General features: G+C 37.2%; 2 protein-coding genes across 2 annotated transcripts in view; both read left to right on the forward strand.

Moving 5' to 3' along the window:
• Nucleotides 1-1,187, forward strand: part of LOC114527359 — a 36,327-nt gene extending 35,140 nt beyond the window's left edge. Inside the window, exon 36 of the mRNA XM_028548993.1 lies at nt 965-1,187. Within this exon, the coding sequence (XP_028404794.1) occupies nt 965-1,082 (118 nt within the window). The 3' untranslated portion in view covers nt 1,083-1,187. The remainder of the gene's footprint in view (nt 1-964) is intronic.
• Nucleotides 1,188-3,622: 2,435 nt separating this feature from the next.
• Nucleotides 3,623-17,744, forward strand: LOC114527363 (homeodomain-interacting protein kinase 3-like). Its single transcript, XM_028548994.1, has 13 exons — nt 3,623-3,916; nt 4,416-5,338; nt 5,937-6,060; nt 8,310-8,441; nt 10,114-10,256; nt 10,624-10,752; nt 11,550-11,781; nt 12,382-12,486; nt 12,756-12,823; nt 12,925-12,994; nt 13,207-13,245; nt 13,698-14,088; nt 14,681-17,744. Exons 2-13 carry the CDS (start codon nt 4,701-4,703, stop codon nt 15,781-15,783), a joined length of 3,174 nt encoding a protein of 1,057 aa, XP_028404795.1. The 5' UTR covers nt 3,623-3,916; nt 4,416-4,700; the 3' UTR covers nt 15,784-17,744.
• The last annotated feature ends 2,490 nt before the right edge of the window (nt 17,745-20,234 follow it).

Genomic DNA, 20,234 nt, shown 5'->3' on the forward strand with positions numbered 1-20,234 from the left:
AGAGGATCCCAATTTATGAAAGTATACTTACGTTCAAATAAAGTCAAACTGAACAATGTCGTCCAACCAAGTGGTTCAGGGAGCCATCATACATCATCCCTCGTTTAGATCAGTGGTAAAGATTTCGCCATGGTTGAAAATATATACCAACTAGAAATTGAATGTTATTAAAAGGCCATTTTGAAAAAATAAAGGAATCAGCGAACAAAAATATATACATGCATGATCGTGAATATGACAGACAACTGCGCTTCGAATCTTTCACTACAGAGAGTCTAGTAAATTCGGGACATGAATTTTTTGAGATGAGAAAAGCGTTTGGGAATGCATGTAGACTTTCGACTTTATGTGAAAGTTAGATATCGTCAGACTCGATCGACCTCGTACCCAGGTTCTTTTTTTCCGCTCCACGGCCCACGCAGCCGAGTCTCGATGACTTTGTGATAAGTCGATTGATACAAACTTAAATTTAACTATTATTACGAATTATTTCGGAATGCATGCTATAGATCTGATATTAAAGTGGAATTAAGTCAAGTCCGTTTGTAAACAAACGGTGTGTTTACATTTTAAACTTCAATGCCTTTTAAAAAAGGATGTGCTGTCTAATGCTGTTTAGATTCACCATGCTTCTAAATAATTTTAAACGAAGGTTTATATTTTAGAAAAATTCGAAACACGCGGAATTTGAACTAGGGCCCTCGCATTGTTAAAGAGCTAGAAGAACCGATGCACCAAAACTAGAACGATTATTGGGTAGGGGGGGTGTTTATTCATATATTCAGTTCTACCAGACGGATTTTTTCCTAAGCAATTGCCCTTACAAAAGAAATCCGCCGGGCAGAACTGAATATATGAATAAGCACACCCCTCCCCCCCAATTATCATTCTAGTTTCTGCCCTGCGCGGACTTGACTTCCACTTTAACTTTACGCTTTAACACATGTTTTTCTTTTCTATACAGCAATATCAAGGCGGGATCTGAATTAACTTGGGACTACATGTATGAAGTCGGGAGTGTCAGAGACAAGTCTCTTTATTGTTTATGTGGCTCAAGTGGTTGCCGTGGGAGACTTCTCTAGCATGACAACTTGTGTAAATATGTAATCCTCATCAGACACATACACTTCGCTTTACATATTTTTAATTAACGTAGGATTTGTATTTGAGTGCGCGGAAATATATTGTGGCTTTTTATTTGGTTTGGTTTGATGTTTTGCGAAAACATACGTTCAATTGCCTTCAATTGTTTGACCAACCTTTCCAACTGATCTTATTCGCCCCAGGGTTTTTGACGAAGTTGACCAATCAAAAGCTACAATCATGGACAAAACCTGTTAATAACACTGTTGGTAAAGTACAATTTTCATTTCATTCCGATTAACTTACTTGTTACATGCGATTTTCTCCCCCCATCCCCTTGGCAATGTTGGGTTTAGCAAGCAAAGGCAACTTGAAAAGATATCCAACATTGATTGGGGGGTAAAGGGGGGGAAACACTTGCTTCAGGTTGCACCAAAACATTTTTTAAGATTTTGAATACTTTTATTAACCGTTTTGTCCAGGATTGTAGATTGACCTCGACAGAACTCATTTAGGTCATTACCTATGACTTCGGCAGTGGAAAATTTTAAGAAATTCTTTCATTCTTACGCTTAAACACTTTAATTTGTCACTCGACTGTTAACTAGAGTTAAAAATTTCACCCTTTATACTATTGATATGAATTAAGAACGAGGATAAATTACTCTGGCCGCATGATAATCAGTTTTGCTGAGGCGCCTCATGACGTCATGATCTTATAGATCAGCTGGTTTCGATATATTCATGATCTCTAGATCACACGTCTCGAGCCCCCCTGACTTATAAGTCAGATTGTATATGCTCGAATATGCTCGCTCACCCTACTTAGTCACTGATACCTATATGGCTACCTGGATCGATGTGAGCTTTTTTGCTTTCTATATAGTGATGGTATATGACCAGCTTGTTATCATTTATTATTAACGAATTTGGAAAAAAACTTTTAGCTCTAAGAAACGTAAATTATCCGCCGAAAATATTTATACCTTTAAATTTATCTTATATAGAGTTTTAATATTATAGTCAAAACATCGTAAAAAGTTTCAAATTTACAATAGAAGAAGTGAAGGAAATTCTGATGATTTGTAACTCAGATTTTAGAGGTTCTAGCCAGTGGCATCCAAAAGTACTTGTGCAGGCATTCTTGAGTTTTCCTTTTACAAAAGACAGTTTAAGACACTGACAAGTTCCTTTCAGGGTTGACGAAAGAACTACAAACTATTGAACATCCCGAAAACGTGCACGAGGTCTTGACCTCTTATCCCCGTTCTCGTGTTATGGCGTATTTCCACATTTATTGATGAAAATATTTTTTTTTCCTGCACGTGTTACAGGAGGATGTTGTTTTACTGCTGTGACTTGGGAAAAAACGTATCCCGAGGGAAATAAGGTAGAATACACGTACTCCAAACGCGGCCCCAAACTTTAGTCAACTCCGTCTTTTTGGATACAAGGGAATTGTCTAAATAGTTCAGTGAAAAGTTTGCAGCATCGTTGTATTTTTCCTCCGAGGAAAAAGTCCAGGGGTCGGTTGTATCAAGCCCGTTAAGTTCAAGTAAAAAACTCTCTTTTGTTTTTTATTTTCCTCTAAGCTCGTGAATTACAATGCATTGATTTAACAGTAGAATTTTATATAACATACCGATTGTCTAAATAATTTACCGGAAAGTTCTGTTTAAAGCCCCGTACAGACGGGCAAGTTTTCCTTGACAAGTTTTCCGGCTTTCGCCAAGTCTTATTTGCTCGTGTGTACGCGGAAAAATTGACTTGGAGCCTTGTGCAAAAGCTAGTCATGCCAGCTTTTCAACAAAGAAAAATGCTCGTGTGTACGGCCGTCAAAGAAAACTTGACAAGGAATTGCGCAGGAGAGAACAGCGCAACAATCTTCGAGCCAATCGAGCGGGTTTTTAAAAAATTAGTCAAATTTTCCGCGTACACATGAGCAAATAAAACTTCGCTAGGAAAACTTGTCAAGGAAAACTTGTTCGTCATACACACGAGCAAGTGAACTGGTCAAGAAAACTTGTCAAGGAACTGGTCAAGAAAACTTGTCAAGGAAAGCTTGCCCGTTTGTACGGGGCAAAAGCCACGTTCCCTCGACATGTTCCCCATTTCGTTCAACATGTGAGGAAGGCTCGAGTGTGCATATGGTGTGCATAGGATTTGCAATTTGACATATATTTAGACAAAAGAGCGGCTTTGAGGGGGAGATTTTTTGGTACCCTGTATATCGCTAAGCCTGGTTTCCATTTAATCGTAATTGTCGTGAACAAGTCATTTTCACCGATGAGAAATAGTCCGGTTGTAAGTTTGTCTGTGTTTCTGTATTCAAATCGGTCATTGTTGACTGCACACAAATAGAAATATTCTATCAATCACATCAGCTACCTTGACAGGTCCACGACTAACCTCCTCCGCAGGCATCTCTTCACGACAAAAAAAGTTAATGGCGAGCATTAGGAAAACTAAGGAATGTCATCGCCCCTAAGGAATGCTCGTGCGTCATGGACGTAATAATTTCGTCAAAGATAATTTGGAAAGACGTAAACAACATGAAAGTCTTTGTGCTCTTATATTAATACTGCAATTGTATTTTGCTCTTAGACGTCGGTGTGTTCAAAGCCATGGAGAGAAGTTCACATAGGCGGTTGATCGACTAGGTTTTTCTCTATCTCTCTGTTTAAATCAACGATTGCGATATTTTTATAACGTAAAAGAACGAAGGTGCTCTATACGTCTCACGTCTGGGCCCTGGCTGCACTTCAAAACTGCGTGCTGTGCTGTGTCTCTTGAATCTATCGTCCCAGTATTCGTCTCATTTTTATTATCGAAGGTAAGGACAGTTTTTGACTTATTTACTACGGGTAGAAAACATACTTGGGGTGAAGAATTGGGAAGTTTATTACAAGACCTTATGAAAATTGGCTCAGTTGGCTTCGAAATGTGTATTCACACAGCATTCCCCGCTTGGATTGATTTTATTTAATAAAATGTCTTGTAGTTCAATAGAGATCAACGCACCCAATTTGGGAAAACACGTAAGAATTACGTTTGGAATCGACGATATTTTCGAAACCATTGAAGTAGAATGTGAAATCGATGACGTCCTGATAAATTAATCTTCGACATATTTAAAGTGCTTTCTCCAGAACATAATAGATTATTGCTTTGCGTTTTCACTTCATGAATATCTTATTAGATAGAATTTCAAACCAGCCACCAGCTCTTTTGTCGAAAATATATATTTTTTGAAACGTGGCTGCGCTATTTTGATTAAACTGAGAAGCTTTCACGTTTTATTGTTTCACGTCTGGTATCGATTCTCTTTTCAGACTCTGCTTTGTCAATATACATGGAAGGAAGCGGCGCCGATGGAACGAAACGCCAGATATGTCGGCTTTGTCTTTTGTAATATCTCGTCCTTTTAATGTTATCGTGGCAAAGGATCGTTCTAGTATTGTAGTAAAAACCGTAGAAAATGTTGGACACGGAAAATGCCCGAAAAATTATATGTCTTGTTGAGCTGGCCTCACACGACGAATACTTTTTACCTATCCATCGTTAAACGAAACAGTTTTTAATATTTATTCCCAAGGGATTTTAATTCAAAGACAACGATGGGGAAACATTGTAAACATGGCAACGATAGACGTAAAGAAGAAAAGAAGTTAAACTCGGACAATAGTGAGGGTGACTATAAGTTGGTGCAACATGAAATACTTTGCTCGCCAACCTCTCATTCAAAATACGAAATTTTGGAATTTTTGGGACGCGGGACATTTGGCCAAGTGGTCAAGTGCTGGAAACAGGGCACCGATGAATGTGTTGCTATAAAAATTTTAAAGAATCACCCGTCATATGTGCGACAGGGGCAAGTTGAGATCAGCATTTTAGCGCGTTTGCGCGCAGAGAATTCGGAAGCGTACAATTTCGTTCGGGCAATCGAATATTTCCAACATAAGGGGCACACATGTTTGGTATTTGAAATGCTCAAGCAGAACCTATATGACTACCTGAAGCAGTCTAAATTTAGCCCAATGCCTCTAAGGAGGATTCGACCGATCATTCAACAAGTTTTAATGGCTTTATCCAAACTCAAATCTCTCGGACTTATTCATGCCGACTTGAAGCCTGAAAATATCATGTTGGTCGATCCGGATAAGTTCCCTTTGCGCGTAAAAGTAATTGACTTCGGCTCTGCGACACATGTCTCAAATACCGTTTGTTCGACATATCTCCAGAGCAGATATTACAGGTGAGTAATCCTGCAGTTATATCCTATTGCTATACACAACTATTATGAACTATACTTCCTTGTACTACATCAGTTAAAGATGTGTGATTGTGTGCCTCCGTTACATTTTGGGGTCAGACAGGGCATACTCCTAGTCGCATATTGAAAAAGGCCAAAAGTAACCTTCAGAATTAAATAATACACACATCTTTAATTTACAAAACGTTTTCTACAGAATGGTATACATACATACTGGAATATAAGAAATCCCGTGACACGGAAAAAGATTGAAACAATTTTATCTTGTTTGTCAATTTCATTTTATATAAAGGCAATGATTAGGCATAGAATGTTTTTAAAGAGCACTTTTGATGATTAATAGATCAGTAAAATATGTCCCTTTATAAAATGAAATACACAGTGTCCATGTCTTGAGAAATACAAGTCACTGGAACTAGAATTATTAAGTGGAATCTAAAACTTTTTTTGCCTTGAAGTCTGATGCTTAGCTCAAACATGCATACTTTGTCAGCTGTGTACATCAAAACATTTTATAAATCACTCAAATGGCCTGCACCTAAGTCCACATCAATTACCAGTAATTTAAAATCCATTTTAGAGCACCAGAAGTTATTCTTGGTTTACAATTTAATGAAGCCATTGACATGTGGTCGCTTGGTTGTGTCATGGCAGAACTATTTCTTGGTTGGCCATTATATCCTGGGTCATCTGAATATGATCAGGTAGAAATATTTGTACAAGGCTTTATGACGTGCATCTCTGCAGTGCTTACATGCATATATCCTGCTTGAGCAAAACACAACTCTCGAAATTGGTGTATTTTTATTCTGCTTTGGGACTTTTATCAAGGGATGTAGTACTTAGCATTATGAAAATGTCTTAGCATTTGCTTTAGCTATTGTTGAATACCTAGGCAAAATAATTGGCTGCAAGATTTTTCACATTTTACAACAATTCTGTCTTTGTATTCATGTGACCCCAATAGTTACTAAATAACAGTCGATTTTCAGAAATTCTCTTCCTATGTGGCAAGTGTGGGCAGTTATCCAGCAGCAATGCGAAAATGTGTTGGCTACAAATCACTGAAACACTACATTATATTCGGGTTTTTTCATTCACCCACCACCGAAATTCTTAAATAGACTGCAAACAACCAATTTAGTTCCCTGCAAAATGGATCTAAGGCCTTTGGGACTGTAGTATATAGCTGGATGACATTTTAGTATGCAAGTAACAGTAACAGTATGCAAGTTATGTTAATTTTTTGATGTTGATTGCCTGTGAAAACAATGAATTTCATATTCTAGAACAAATAGCAGATCATATTCTAGAATATGAAAAAATAAGGAGATTATATTCTAGAATATGAAAAAATGAGGAGTTCGTATTCTAGACCAAATTGTAGGCAATGCTATTTTTCGCTTGTAATCTTTCTATATAAGTACGCGCATCACACGCGTATATTTGTGTATTTATGTTTGTGATATATCGCTGTTAGAGATTGGTTGAAATTTGCCACCTACCTCAAAAGCAGGAAAACATGGAGTGATGTCTGATGAATGATGAGAGCGATCCTATCTCTTCTTAATTATAATCTAGAGCAAAGTAGAAATATTTGAAAAATGCTACCACAGACTCGCAAAATACGGAAAAAATAAACAGAAGCCCTGCATGCCCAGGCCTATAGGTACAACTCTATATGGTGGTAAACAAGCGAGACTTTAGAACAAGCTAGGGCTGCGTTTAAGACAAAAAGTCTTGAGAATTAATATGTAAAAAAAAACACGAAAAAATGCTAAGCCGCGCAGGCGGTAAATAGTGACCTCAACTTTCCCGTTTCTAATAGACTCGCATACAACACGCTCGATAAAGACTAAAGTCTAAAAATTATAAAGTTTTTACTTATTATTACCTATAAAAAACATTTAAGTATGCATTTGATTTTGATTTTGAGTTTAATTTTGAATTTTGACAAATAACTGACAGTGTGATACTGTAAAATAATTTAAAATTTCCTTTTCCTGTAAATATTAATTAATGGCCGGCAGTGTGTACGTCAGTCATTCGGAAAACATTTTAACTAATACTTAAGGCCCTGTTACACGGTGCAATTGTTGATTTTTTCCTGCAACTTGCAATCCTATTCTTCTTTTGAGAGATGTAAATTTGACAAATACCAAACTTCTGTCTTTATTACACTCCATGGCGTTTCGTACGCTTACATTTTGCCGAAGACTCTTCACTAATTTACATCTCTTCAAAGTAGACTTGCATTGCAAGTTGCAAGAGAAATCGCACCGTGTATAACAGGGCCTTAAAGCGTAGCAGAAAATGTTGCGCTTCCGGTAAGAAATTTTAATGAAAATTAGGAGTCGATAGTAGGAAAATAATTTTTTGTTTAATTTTAACATAAGATCGTTTCGAGTGAAGATTACACATAATATCTGCTTAAAATAATATAAAACATTATAGTATCGCTAACAGTATAAAACCACTGTTGCATTTTCTTAAATGAGTCACTTGGACATGATATATTTCCCGATATAACCAGAGAGCAGCGTGGCAGCGTCTTCAAATAACTTTATAGCATCAAATGTGGAATCTATCTTGCAGTTTTTAACGATGAGAAATCCGATCACCTACCGCACTTGCTAATCTTTGATTACTTCTAGTAGTATATAGAACTGTAACAGACATGTTCAGTGGTATGCTATAGCCATGCATGCAACACTGACCGCAAAAATCATCAATTTATGACACCAGCTATACGTTGATAGAGATCGCCTATAGCTATGTGCTCAAATGCATTATTAACTTGCATTAGTTTGACTACCGATCGTCTTCCGTCAAATGTTTAAACTTTATTTGGGTTAACTAATGTGTACATGTGATGAAGATACTCGGTACTTAGACACATTAATTATTGATGAATTTCGCCCTAAGCATTTATCATTAACTTTTGTCCTTTTAGATCCGTTATATCATTCAAACACAAGGCAATATCGGGCTGTTTGAACTGCTTATTGTTGGTACAAAGGTCTCTCGCTTTTTCAAGAAGACCAATTTTGATAAATCGACAATGATGTGGGAATACAAATTAAAGGTAGGGTCGCTTAGAGTGACTTAGGGTTATTCTTGTGTATTCCCTAGTATATGTTAAGCCATAAAAACGCGACAAAGTATAGTCCTTCCATGATATTCTGTAGTATATTTTGCGTTTTATTCGGCGATATTCATTTCCCCCCTTAGGCGAATATTTGTAATTATTGTTATTATAATTCATGTACAGCCTTAGGCCAAATATATCAATGCGTGATATTCACCTTGCCTTTGGCGAATAATTGTTTTAGTATAATTACAAAGATGATTATTTGAAAAATGAATGTCTTGCCAAAATACATTTTTATAAACGAAAAAAAAAATATCTCGACAATTTCACGGCAAATAAATAAAAAAAATGTACAAAATATGAAATTTATAAGCATTCTAAAACGTAGTTTTTACTTTGAAATAGTTTTAGGCCAAATTTCTCGCTTTATATATACTTTTAGTTAAAGTATTTTCGTTTAATACCGTATTTCCTCATTAACTTTGACAAAGATAACTGATTTAAAAAACCGCCATTTTGAAAAGCTAATATCGAGAAAAGCCGATATCGAGAAATAAAAGAACTGATATCTGAGAAACAATATGTCTTGCACAAAGTTTAAAGATTTGAAGCTTGCCCACGGCAAAAACAAATCGTCTGAATTAATTAATAACCTTGTGTATGCATCTCAAAATCTACAAACTACACCTCAAATGGCCATTTCACAGCAGTCAGATATAGATGTGTATGATGAGATCCGTCAAAAGATTGCAGAATGCGTATTCAGAATAAAAATTGAACTTTTTAAAGTTCCATCCCATACAAAAAACAGATCTGTTCAGAGGTTTAGTAGTTTTCATTGAAAAGGCCACGCCAATCCACGCTATGTTTTAAACCACTATATGCTTCTGGTAAAGACACACACAAACAGGATGCGAACTGGCAAGGCGACGCGAATTTTCAACCTTTTTTATTTTTCAAAATCAAATAAATTTTAACCTATCATAATATTGATTTCTTGTATATTACATAATATATTGGCGTCCATAGATTCCAAATTTTGCTTCCAGAAATTAATTTATATGCTTCTGAAAACTGAAAATTCGCGCCGCGTTGCCGCTTCGCGTCCGGTCTGTGTCGACCTTAACGCCCAAACACACTGGAAGCGATTCGCTAACGCGACGCGAATTTTTCATTTTCAGAAGCAAATAAAATTCAATTCCCAACAAAAATTTTGAGAGATATAGGTACCAGAGCAGTCAAAATGTACTATCATTCAGTAATTACCAAGGATATCTCAACATTGTCAAAATTAGCAAATTTTGAAAACTGAAAAATTCGTGATATGATATAAACTGATAGAAGGAAATAACATCGTCGTGTTAGTCAAAAGTCACATGTCAATGTCATCGTCACCGAAAAACTGATCTCTATATAATCTGTATTGCAGTTCTACTTTTTCCATTAATTATCTTTAACATTGCTTCCATTAGGAAACGTTTTTCCATTTCTCATTCGTATCCATGGGAAACGTTAGGAGTTTCATGATGTTGTATTCTGTGGTATAAATTTAGGGTCAATTAATTCCATTTTTCTTGCATATTATACACTACCAATTTGCAATTTTCATTGACAAAATAACAAATCCTTATGTGCTCAATGAGAACCTAATATTTTATTTGCGCAGGAACCGCTAGAGTATGAAAAGGAAACAAAAATTAAATCCCAAGAGGCAAGAAAATACATCTTCAAGAATCTTAACGATATTGCAGACGTGAAGTTTCCGAGTGGTTTGTCTGGTATTGATAAAAGAGCGGAGAAAGTTGACAGGTGCGTCACAGCCTTTTTTATCAAAGGTACTAAATACTATTTTAAAGGCCCTTACACGGTGTGATCAGTTATTTTGACGAATGGAAACAAGTGCTGTTGACACATTTTTGTTAATTCGCTGCTGGCGGAGGTCAGCGTTGGCAAAGGTTCAAAACCGGTGACAGGTATCACCCAGATTCACTGCTGACACGCTGGAATTCATTGCTATGAGCCGTGATTGAATTCTCTGCTGCATGCAAGGTCTCAAACAAAACGTTAGATGCGTGCCGTGCCTGCAATAAATTGAGTGTGTAAACAGGGGTTGCGCACTAGGACAGCCTCACTATAATACCCAAAAAATGTTGACCTGTGTTTTTTGTGCTTATAGAAACGAGTTTGTAAAATTATTGAAACTGCTGTTGACAATTGATCCCGAGAAACGAATCACTCCTGACGCAGCTTTGAGTCATCCATTTATTACACTGACTCACTTGGCTGAGTACAGTAACAGTGATGTGTAAGCAATTCACTTTCTTACCCTCTCATAAGTACTGGAGTAGAAAGTAATTTCTTCTGCAAAATATCTGTGCTTGAGAAGCTGTTTCGGGTCGAGTTCGGTCAGGTAAGACCAACACCGCAGAAAAACGTCTGCACGCGTGCCAAATTATGAAAACATGACGGGAAATTTGTACATATTTTTTCAGAAAACGAACATTTTAGTCGCATAACTCATACAAAAATATGTTTACTCCTTTACTTTTCAATTTTTTTAATGTAAAATGTGTCTTTGCTCTCTTGATAAACAAAGTGTTTCAGACGATCGGATTTGTTACTTTCTTGCTTTTTTTATTATAAGCTTCTCATAATCCGATGTTTATTTCTGCGCTAGAAATATGGCTTTGAAGATACACGCAATTATGAAGTCACTCCTTCTCACACCGACATTTTGAGCCTTCGGAATCGTTCGAAACAGCTTTTCAGTGTTGACGCATGCGTGTTTCGCACGATCCAGGAAGTCTATGAAAACTATACCAAACTCGTTTAGAGTGAATATTACACATAATATCTGCTTAAAATAATATAAAACATTATCGCTAACAGTATGAAACCACTGTTGCATTTTCTTAATGAGTAACTTGGACATGATATATTTCCTGATATAACCAGGGAGCAGCGTGGCAAATGTGGTATAACAAATGCCTAAAATAGACAAAACACTTCGTCACGAGAGTTAGTAATTTGAAGTAGGGTTTTGATATATTTTCGAAACGTATCATGCATTGTGGTGTAATTACTTGATTTTGTTTTTTGCAGATTCAACTCGGCCGTTCACAAAATGGAGGCTTGTTGTCGCAACAACGCCTGCACAGAGCAGAAGTCGAACACGTTGGTGGGAAACACGTACAGTCGATTACCCTGTAATAACAGGAATTCGATGTTGACATTTCCAACGTCCTTCAGAGATAACATTATGAATCATAACATTCCGGACACGTCGTACATACCCCAGCAGGTTGTGTCCGGTGCACCGCCACTAATCACCATGGTACGTAATATAAAATTTCATCCTATTGTGCTATGTATAAAATTTTATTTTACGTTAAAGCTCTGTTACACGCTGCAATATTTCATGTAACTTGCAATACAATCTACTTTTGAGAGATGTAAATAAACGTTTCTTACGCTTACAACTTGGAGACTCTTTACTAACTCCCCGATCTCTTATAAGTAGAATTGCTTTGCAAGTTGCAAGAAAAATTTGACCGTGTAACAGAGTCTTTGGTAGTGCTTGTAATGCATTTATGCATACGACCTTTGAACCGTTAAGAAGATATAGATTGACTCGTGCAGATATGAAGTCCAATATTGCATAAAATTGACAAATGGCGTGCGTTTCAGCCTTCAGTGCATATATTACGTCACAGTAGGCATCTGGAGGATAATTTAGAGTATGCTGTATTTACTCGATTGAGCGCAGCCCCCGAATGAGCGCCGCATTTGCGATAAATTTTTCTTAAAGAGCGCCGCCCCCGAATGTGCGCCGCACTAATTACTTTTAAATTCGGCGCTTAATCGACGCACTGTAAGAATTGTTTGAAGACGCTATTGTTAATCTTAGCGACAACACCATTGTTTCATCTTTTAGGGAAAGCCACTTGTCGTCAACATCCCTGCGCCAACCATTCAGCAAACAAACGTCACAAGTGTACCTGTTGCCATGCCAACGTCACATCGCCAAATGTACATGAAGGTGCGGAACTTGACTAGTTGTTGTTTCAATAATTAGCAGTACGCTATGGTGGTAATAGCATTTACGACTACAGGTTTCCTAAGAACAACTAGTAAAGCAGACTACTTTCTTTAAGTCGAGTCGAGAAAGCCAAACTCACTCGACAATGTAAAAAACGTTGATATATATGTTTGGAAAGAGTCCTAGTAAACCACAGTCCTAGTGAAATGATATTAATCAATCTTGTTGCTTGTTTGTCTGTAAATAAGACTCTCTCTACCTTTTCCTAGTTCGTTCCATGGCAAAATGTTGGTGGACACGGCAGTCAGCAAGCACCTGCACATTCTGAATCTTGGAGGTAGGCAAGATACAATTGATGCTGTAGAGTTACGGAGTGCAACCCCCCGGTTGTCTCTTATTGTAATGTCCAGCTAATGTCTAATTTGAATTTTCTTGTAGGACACAAACAAAGTGTGTATCTAATGACAATGGATACATATCGGGCGATACCAGTCCGTTTTATCATGTGGTAAGCTTCAATTTTGAAGATTTTTTCGGGCAACAAGATTGAGTACTTTATAAACTGAGATTCAAGCTATTCTTGCTGTTTTTTTGTCGACATATTCATGGCACATTTTGTTCTTACGCCTAATCAAGTAGATTGCAAAATGGATCGTATATTTGGATAAATATTTTTAAAGGTTTTGTCATAATTTTTTTATTTCCAAAACTTTTTTTAAGGACCCAAACGTCACCCAGGTACGCGGAAACCGCGATGAGGTAATTAAATGAATAATTGTAATAATATATAAATAATATACACCTACTGTCAAAATTGTCGAAATATCACAGTGTAACCTCATTGGTTTATAGTTTAACATTCAAAGTTTCCGGTTAAACCCAAAAGTTTGAAATGTTGCAAATAGCTGTATCATATCATGTCATATCATATATCATCATAAATTATATCATATCATATCATATTATCATATCTATCATATCATATCATATCATATCATATCATATCACATCATTATATTATATATCAAAATGTGTGTAACTTCGTCGGTTGTAAGATTCAGGTTTGCCAACATAGATTGATGGCAATCTTCTGACTTAAGCGTCTCGTGTTTTAAGTTCGTCAGGCAAATGTAGTCAATTTACCGTAAACGACAAGGTTTCTAACACGAATCTGTTGGAATATGTCGTAAGATATCTATTGATTTATTTAGAACAACCAGCGTGGTGGAAGCATGTTTACCGCAGGTTTGGGCTCGTCCATTTGGAATCCAGCGACATGCCGACCATCTGCTTCCACGTGGAAATACCCCAGCGCGACCAGAACACACTTGGATAACCACGAATACGAATTACCTAACTTTCAGCATCCGTGTTTATCGTCGCCTGGTCGGAGACCGCCGGTGAGCGACATTAATTTTGGAAATGGGAATCATTGTGACCTCAGCCCAATGGTAATTTCACCGGACCGTACGACGAAAGATTACACGATGAGGGGAAAGCCGAAAACAATTTGTTCGCCAATCGTAATACATGACAGTCCTTCGCCCAGCGTTATTACCATTTCAAGTTCCAGTGACAGATCAAACTCCGTTGATATAACAGGTAAACACCATATTCGCTTTTCTCACGGATTAAGTATAACACTTTGGCAATTTGCGATTCAATTACAAATTCTCATTACATTACTTCGCTTGTCAAGTTCGGCGGGAAAAGTCCCGTGTTTCTGTACAGTTATAGAAACAGGCTTCTCGACCAATCAGCACGCGCGTACTATAAATGTTATAATAAAAAGATAATTGTTTGTATATAATTCCAGTTGAGTGAAATATGTATGTTTTATATGTACGAAGTTATAGGAAAAGTTCTTACACAATGTTCAGGAAAATATTGTCGCCATACCTTTAGTCTTTTAACATGTAATCATTGCCACTCAAATATAGCCAGTGGCGTAGCCAGCCTGATGATTTTGTCCCGCTATGTAAATTTCGAGTTACTATAACTATTCATGTCTTTAGAAATCTATTGTGTTCACAGTCATTAAACACTAAAATATTAGCATAGCGGGACAAATCGACAGGCTGGCTACGCTACTGAATAGACCCATATACATTTTCTCTTGCAGAATACTAGTTGTAAAGAATAAATGTAACGATCGACCAGCTGTTTACAATCTTTGTAACTGATTTTTTTTCAGGTCAAAGCACATCTACGTTTAGCAACGAAGGAATCGCAGATGACTTTTTCTCGTTACCTCGCAACAACTTTTTGCTTAATTCTGAACGCAATTTCCAAGGCGGAGAGGCGCCGGCTAATTCGTGCCCAGGTTATTGCTCTGGTCATAGCGAGGAATTTTTACACGGAATGAAGGATCGTAATACTGACCAGGAAACGCAGCTGCCGCTGGCTACCCTGCCTGAGCCTGCTCCAAGGCACAAACAGTCTTGCATAAGGGACATTTGGATAAGTCCGAGAACAGGCTGTGCCACAAAGCAATCGGAGAGTACAAACTATTTGAACGTCGATGATAATGAAGATGACGTCTCTGCAACAAGGAAGTGCATTTCACCGGAAATCCCTCTTGTTAAAGATGAAACAATTCTTGAGTGCAGTTCTGGGCGGTCTGTTGACTTTGAGAAGGCTTGTAAAGTCAGGAGGACTGGGAAGAATTATTTTTCATCACGTGACCAAGAGACTCAAACCCTGCATGATACCGCTTCTGCGTTTACCAATCCAAGAGGTTCATCACGAGCACGGGAATTCATCGAGATGAGCCGTAAGAATCACAGTCCAACGGTTAAAATGCAGGCAGGGAATTCATTCCAGTTATTGCCAACCTTCATCCCTGTTCCATCGGATCCCAACGGCGCGTGTTTCCTCTCACCGACCCTTGGGTATCCGGTAAGTGCTTCAGGCCATCCCCCGTTCGCCCAAATGCCGTCCACGACGCATGTTCTCCATCCAGGTAATGCTGGACATGATCATTTTGTATATCTTCCTTCACAAATGTATTCTCATATTCCTCATGCTGTATCAACAGTCTATACCTCACAGGTTCCTCCTAATGTCACTACAGTGCGCTCACCCTCGGCTCTGCCGGTCATACTGGCCCCAGGCCGCGTGGCGTACAAGGAACCCCACGCACCGGTGCCAAATTACGCGATACCCGGCCCATCGTTTGTGTCCCCCTCGTCCCCGGGGGCTTCCATGAGGCACAATCAACCTGGAGGTCATTTAAATACGTACCGACAATATCTAATGAGGCCTGCGGCCCATGTATTAGGACCCATGTATCAATAGTAGTGTTTTAATAATCAATTATCGTAGCTACGACTGTAGGTTGTAGCTTATTTGGCAGGGTTAGGGAAACGCATTGAGCACTGAAAGGCGTGTGAGACACAGGGGTATAAGAATTCAAAATCTCCCAGTAAACAAAAATCAAGTTTCAGTAGCATTAAAAGTACATATTAGTAAGACCCCTGAGTAAATGTATTTTTCGAGTGTTTTTCGCTTAATCAACATTTTTCGCGCCTTGCTCTCTTTGCGTGCTCCCCTCCAAAAAAAATGCCAGGTATCCTTTCCCACTTTATCTAGTACTTCAAAAAGTACCTCGGCGTTAAGTAACCTGGCATATGTACCATATTTAGTCGAGGTGGATTTTAGATCTCTAGATTTTTACCAAATTCTAAACGCCCGTAGCGAAATGCGTGCAGCGAAAGAGTATAATATCAACCAACTTATCCATAGACTTGTAGGCAAAATTGTGGAGGTTTAACGGTTCTGGCGCTAATTTGAGCAATTAGTTTCCAAACCGCAAGAAAGTCCTCTAATTATATGTTAGAATTTTAGTCATATAGTTGGCGATATATTTGCGAAAATATTTTAATGAAGAAACGCAAAGCTTTTGCCATGTCGGAACAACAGACTCACGTTTTCCAAAATGGCTCCTGAAAACAAGGTGAAAAATGTCACTGGACACAAATCCTAGTCATATTGCGGATATATTGGCAAATTGATTTTTTCACGCGAAGAGAATGTCTTCTTTTGTGTTGTGAGTCATTTGCCCAGAAAGGCCAGATAAGAGCTCAAGAACAAAAGCAGAAATTCGCGTGATTGAAAAGTCGCAATTCATTGTAATTTTGGTTGATTGGCCAGAATTACCGAAAGTTACGATTATCAGGTGCAAATTACGACAAATTGTGACCCGTAAATACCGGTCTTAAAGAAGGCCATTTGTCTATAAGCTTTATACAATATTTGTAAGGGAAAGCTATATTAGATTTCGATGTTTTAGGTCTATATTTACAATATTTTTAGGAAATAATTTAATACATTTGGCTTTGTTGTGTATTTCACAACAGCGGCATAATATAGCAGTCCGGAACACCAACAGCGAATACAGTTTGGATCTTGTTCTCCAAACTTCTCTTATTTTCTTAACTAGTTTGAATAGCGCAAACATAAAGGATCGACATTCAGCCTCTTTTTAGTATGACGAAACACCTTTTTGGTAATTACGTCACATTTTTATCGTTTTATATTTAGAACCACCTTAAATGATATGGATTTTAAGTTTAACTCTCGAAAGCTATACGTTCAAAGATGCAAAACATCCTTCTTCAACACAAGCCTGAAAAAGATTTTTTATTTTGACTAATACATGTTGAAATAATTATAAGCTGTAACACCAAAACGAGACTAAAGACCAGACCCAGAGCCTCGATCGTTCTCGTGTTATTTCCACACTTATTTGTCAAAATGAAAAAATATTTTTCATGCATGTGTGATTAAAACTTGTGAGAGTAAAATTTGAAATTCATCTCGTTAAGGTAGTTCTAAATTTAAAACGACAATTTTGTGACGTAATCACGGAAAAGGTCTATTATAAATATATTTGCAAATCTTTTGAAGAATTTCTTTCGTTTGCAATTATCCGAAATGTTTTATTCCAGATCAAACTCGTGGTATATATAATAGGTTATTTTTTTTAATTTCATCGCAAGGACTGAACTTATTCGCTTCATGTGTGTCAGACCTGTTTTAGACCATATATCCAAGTAACACTTATACCCATATAATTCACTAGCGTAGGGTATTGAGGTAAATTGAAAGAATAGTGGTATTCTGGGGATTGTATCAAAAATTGTATTCACACGTATGGTTTGCATTTAATGCATTGATGGCATTTTGTAATGCTTCTGTAAATAAGTAGTAGCTAATACCTAGCAAACGACGTTTAGGAAAATAAAATTAAAACTTCATTCCATTGTTTATATTTTCATCGTCGAAAGAATACCCTGAAGATCTGTATCCTATATTTAAATGCTTTGAATCTTTGTAATGTTGCAGATTTTTAATGTTTCCCCTTAAGCCTGCTTTTTATTTAGTGGTAATTGTCGTGAACAAGTCATTCTCACCGATGTGAAATAGTCCGGATGTAAATTTGTCTTTATTTTTGAATAAATCGGTTATTGTTGACTGCTCTCATGTAGAAATTTTCTATCACATCAGCCACCTTGACATGTTCACGACACTCGCGACTAAATGAAAACCAGGCATTAAGCTATCGCGGAATCAATTTAACACAGGATATGATCGCGCAACCTCCTAAAACGAAGGGTACGAGTTTATTAATAGCGACGCTAACACATGCATGTCCAAGGGAGGACAAGGAGCAACCAATTTTTCAGATTACTAATGAAACGTACTCATGCACTAAACCCGTGCTACAACATGCGGTTGTCATGTTTTCTCGAGTGTTCAATCGTGAAATAGAATTGTTTTCGCGATTCGTGAAATCTGGTAACCACTTCGTAAACTCGTGATAAGACTCCCCCCTACTACGTCTGTCTTCAGCCTGTCCCAGTGATAAATTCCATATATCTCCTAGAAAATTGAGCCTCCTTATAGTAGGTAACCCCCCACATATAATACACATATAAGAGTAAAAACCAGTAAAAACACGCAACGTCAGCATTATTTTCTGACGTCATGATAAGAGAACACGCGAGACCTCGAGTGTAAGAATCAGTCTGAATCAGTCAACCTCTGCGTTCCGTTGCTAAATCAGTATTTGAGCCCCCAATATGTGAAATTCCCTTGTCAGACGTATTTAGTTGATGGCACATTTCACTTTCTGAAGGTTGTAAATGTTGTTGTTGTATATATAACGATTTTTATAACGATGTATATATAATGATTTTGTTTCTTGTTATAATATTATGAAGTACACTTGGTTCTACGCGAAGATGTCTTATTACTAAACAACCTGCTCTTTTTCTTGGCTCACTAAACAGACAACAGGTCATTTTATAATGTTTTGCTTGCATATTGAGCCAATCATAAACAATGTTTGTGTAGTGAAGTAGTTTTTGTTTTCCAGGTTTAACCAATCAAATCCCATGCTTCATCACGTGAACATAACATCCGGTATTACCTACTCTCTCAAAAATGCGGTTATTTTGAGATCGATCACTCAAAATTAAATTCGAAAAATATCACAAAATTTAAAATAATTTTTCGTATTTATTTGCCCAAAGAAATGTAATCGCCTAGCGGAACTTCAACAATGGGAAAGGTATGTTATTCTGGTTGTTATAGAAAAGATATGAAACATTGTTTACAGGGAATTATTACATTCCATGCTTGTGTCAATTGTCGAGGTTATAGTACATTTATGTTACATTTTTATTCCAGGTCAGGAGTATCAACATATATTGTTACTTTAAATTACAATCATTATAAACCACATATTTGCACCTTAATTATGGTTTCAGAAGTATAATTCAACGGGAATTACTATGCCCGTTTAAACAGTGTTTTAGTTTATTTCGCCCTGGTTAGATCATGCATGTCTATTCCCGCCACTGGTAACTACGAGTATATATCAGTTTACTTTGCAAAGATATAAAATTTGATTGATACCGCCGGTCACATGTTTGATAGATTTTTTTGTTTATTGCACCTTCACTGTTTTTTCTATTTCATTTTGTATACATGAGAAGACTAGAAGTGTTTTAGGTATGATAAAACGTACGCGTATAATGTGCTTTATATGTAAATAATTTCCAATACAGTTCAATATAAAACTAGTTTAATCAGGGTTTAATTAAAAGGCTTAGTAAAGTATGTTAATTAAACTTAATTTTCGTCGCCTATTGTCCTCATTAAGGCGGTTTCATTGCGGATCATTTCCCAAACTTCAGGGCGGTTTCCACTAGGCGGAATTTTTCGTTGGAAGGAAAATTCTCGCTGGATTTTCTTTAATTTAATGGTCACTGGTGAAGGGAACTCGCCTACGGTCGAATTCTCACAATTGAAAAGAAAATCAGGCGAAAAGATTTCGTTCGGTAGAAAAATTCCGCCTAGCGGAAAACCGCCCTAAGGAGGAAAAACAGATTCCTTCATTCAGATTTTAGCCTGCAAAATATGACGTAATTCCACAGGCCACGCAAACTGCGGTGTATTTATAGGTCGTCAATTTCTTGAAAAGAGCTGAATACGTAGTATAGGACGGCAACGCAATGTCGTGCCTAACTAATATCTTTTAAACACTTGGTATAGAAAGGGAACTTGTCGTATATTATTATTCCCCCGAGTTTAGTGTAGTGATAAGTTTTGAAGACATCGCTTTGTGAGGGAAATAGCTCTTGTTGTGCAAATTCATTTTTGGAGGGACAACAAACGTATCGCCATAATCAGTAACCATCATCAGTGCAAATATCGATGATGATACTGGTTATTTGCACTGA

The sequence above is a fragment of the Dendronephthya gigantea genome, unplaced genomic scaffold (assembly GCF_004324835.1).
Source record: "Dendronephthya gigantea isolate DGI-Jeju-01 unplaced genomic scaffold, DenGig_1.0 000044F, whole genome shotgun sequence".
NCBI classification, from domain to species: Eukaryota; Metazoa; Cnidaria; class Anthozoa; order Malacalcyonacea; family Nephtheidae; genus Dendronephthya; species Dendronephthya gigantea.

Bases quoted from the DNA above. Each gene is read 5' to 3' on its own strand.
- LOC114527363 (XM_028548994.1), top strand. From the start codon at position 4,701: ATGGGGAAACATTGTAAACATGGCAACGATAGACGTAAAGAAGAAAAG. The intron at 10,257-10,623 runs GTGCGTCACAGC...TTGTGCTTATAG, and splicing joins AGAGCGGAGAAAGTTGACAG to AAACGAGTTTGTAAAATTAT. The intron at 14,089-14,680 runs GTAAACACCATA...ATTTTTTTTCAG, and splicing joins AAACTCCGTTGATATAACAG to GTCAAAGCACATCTACGTTT.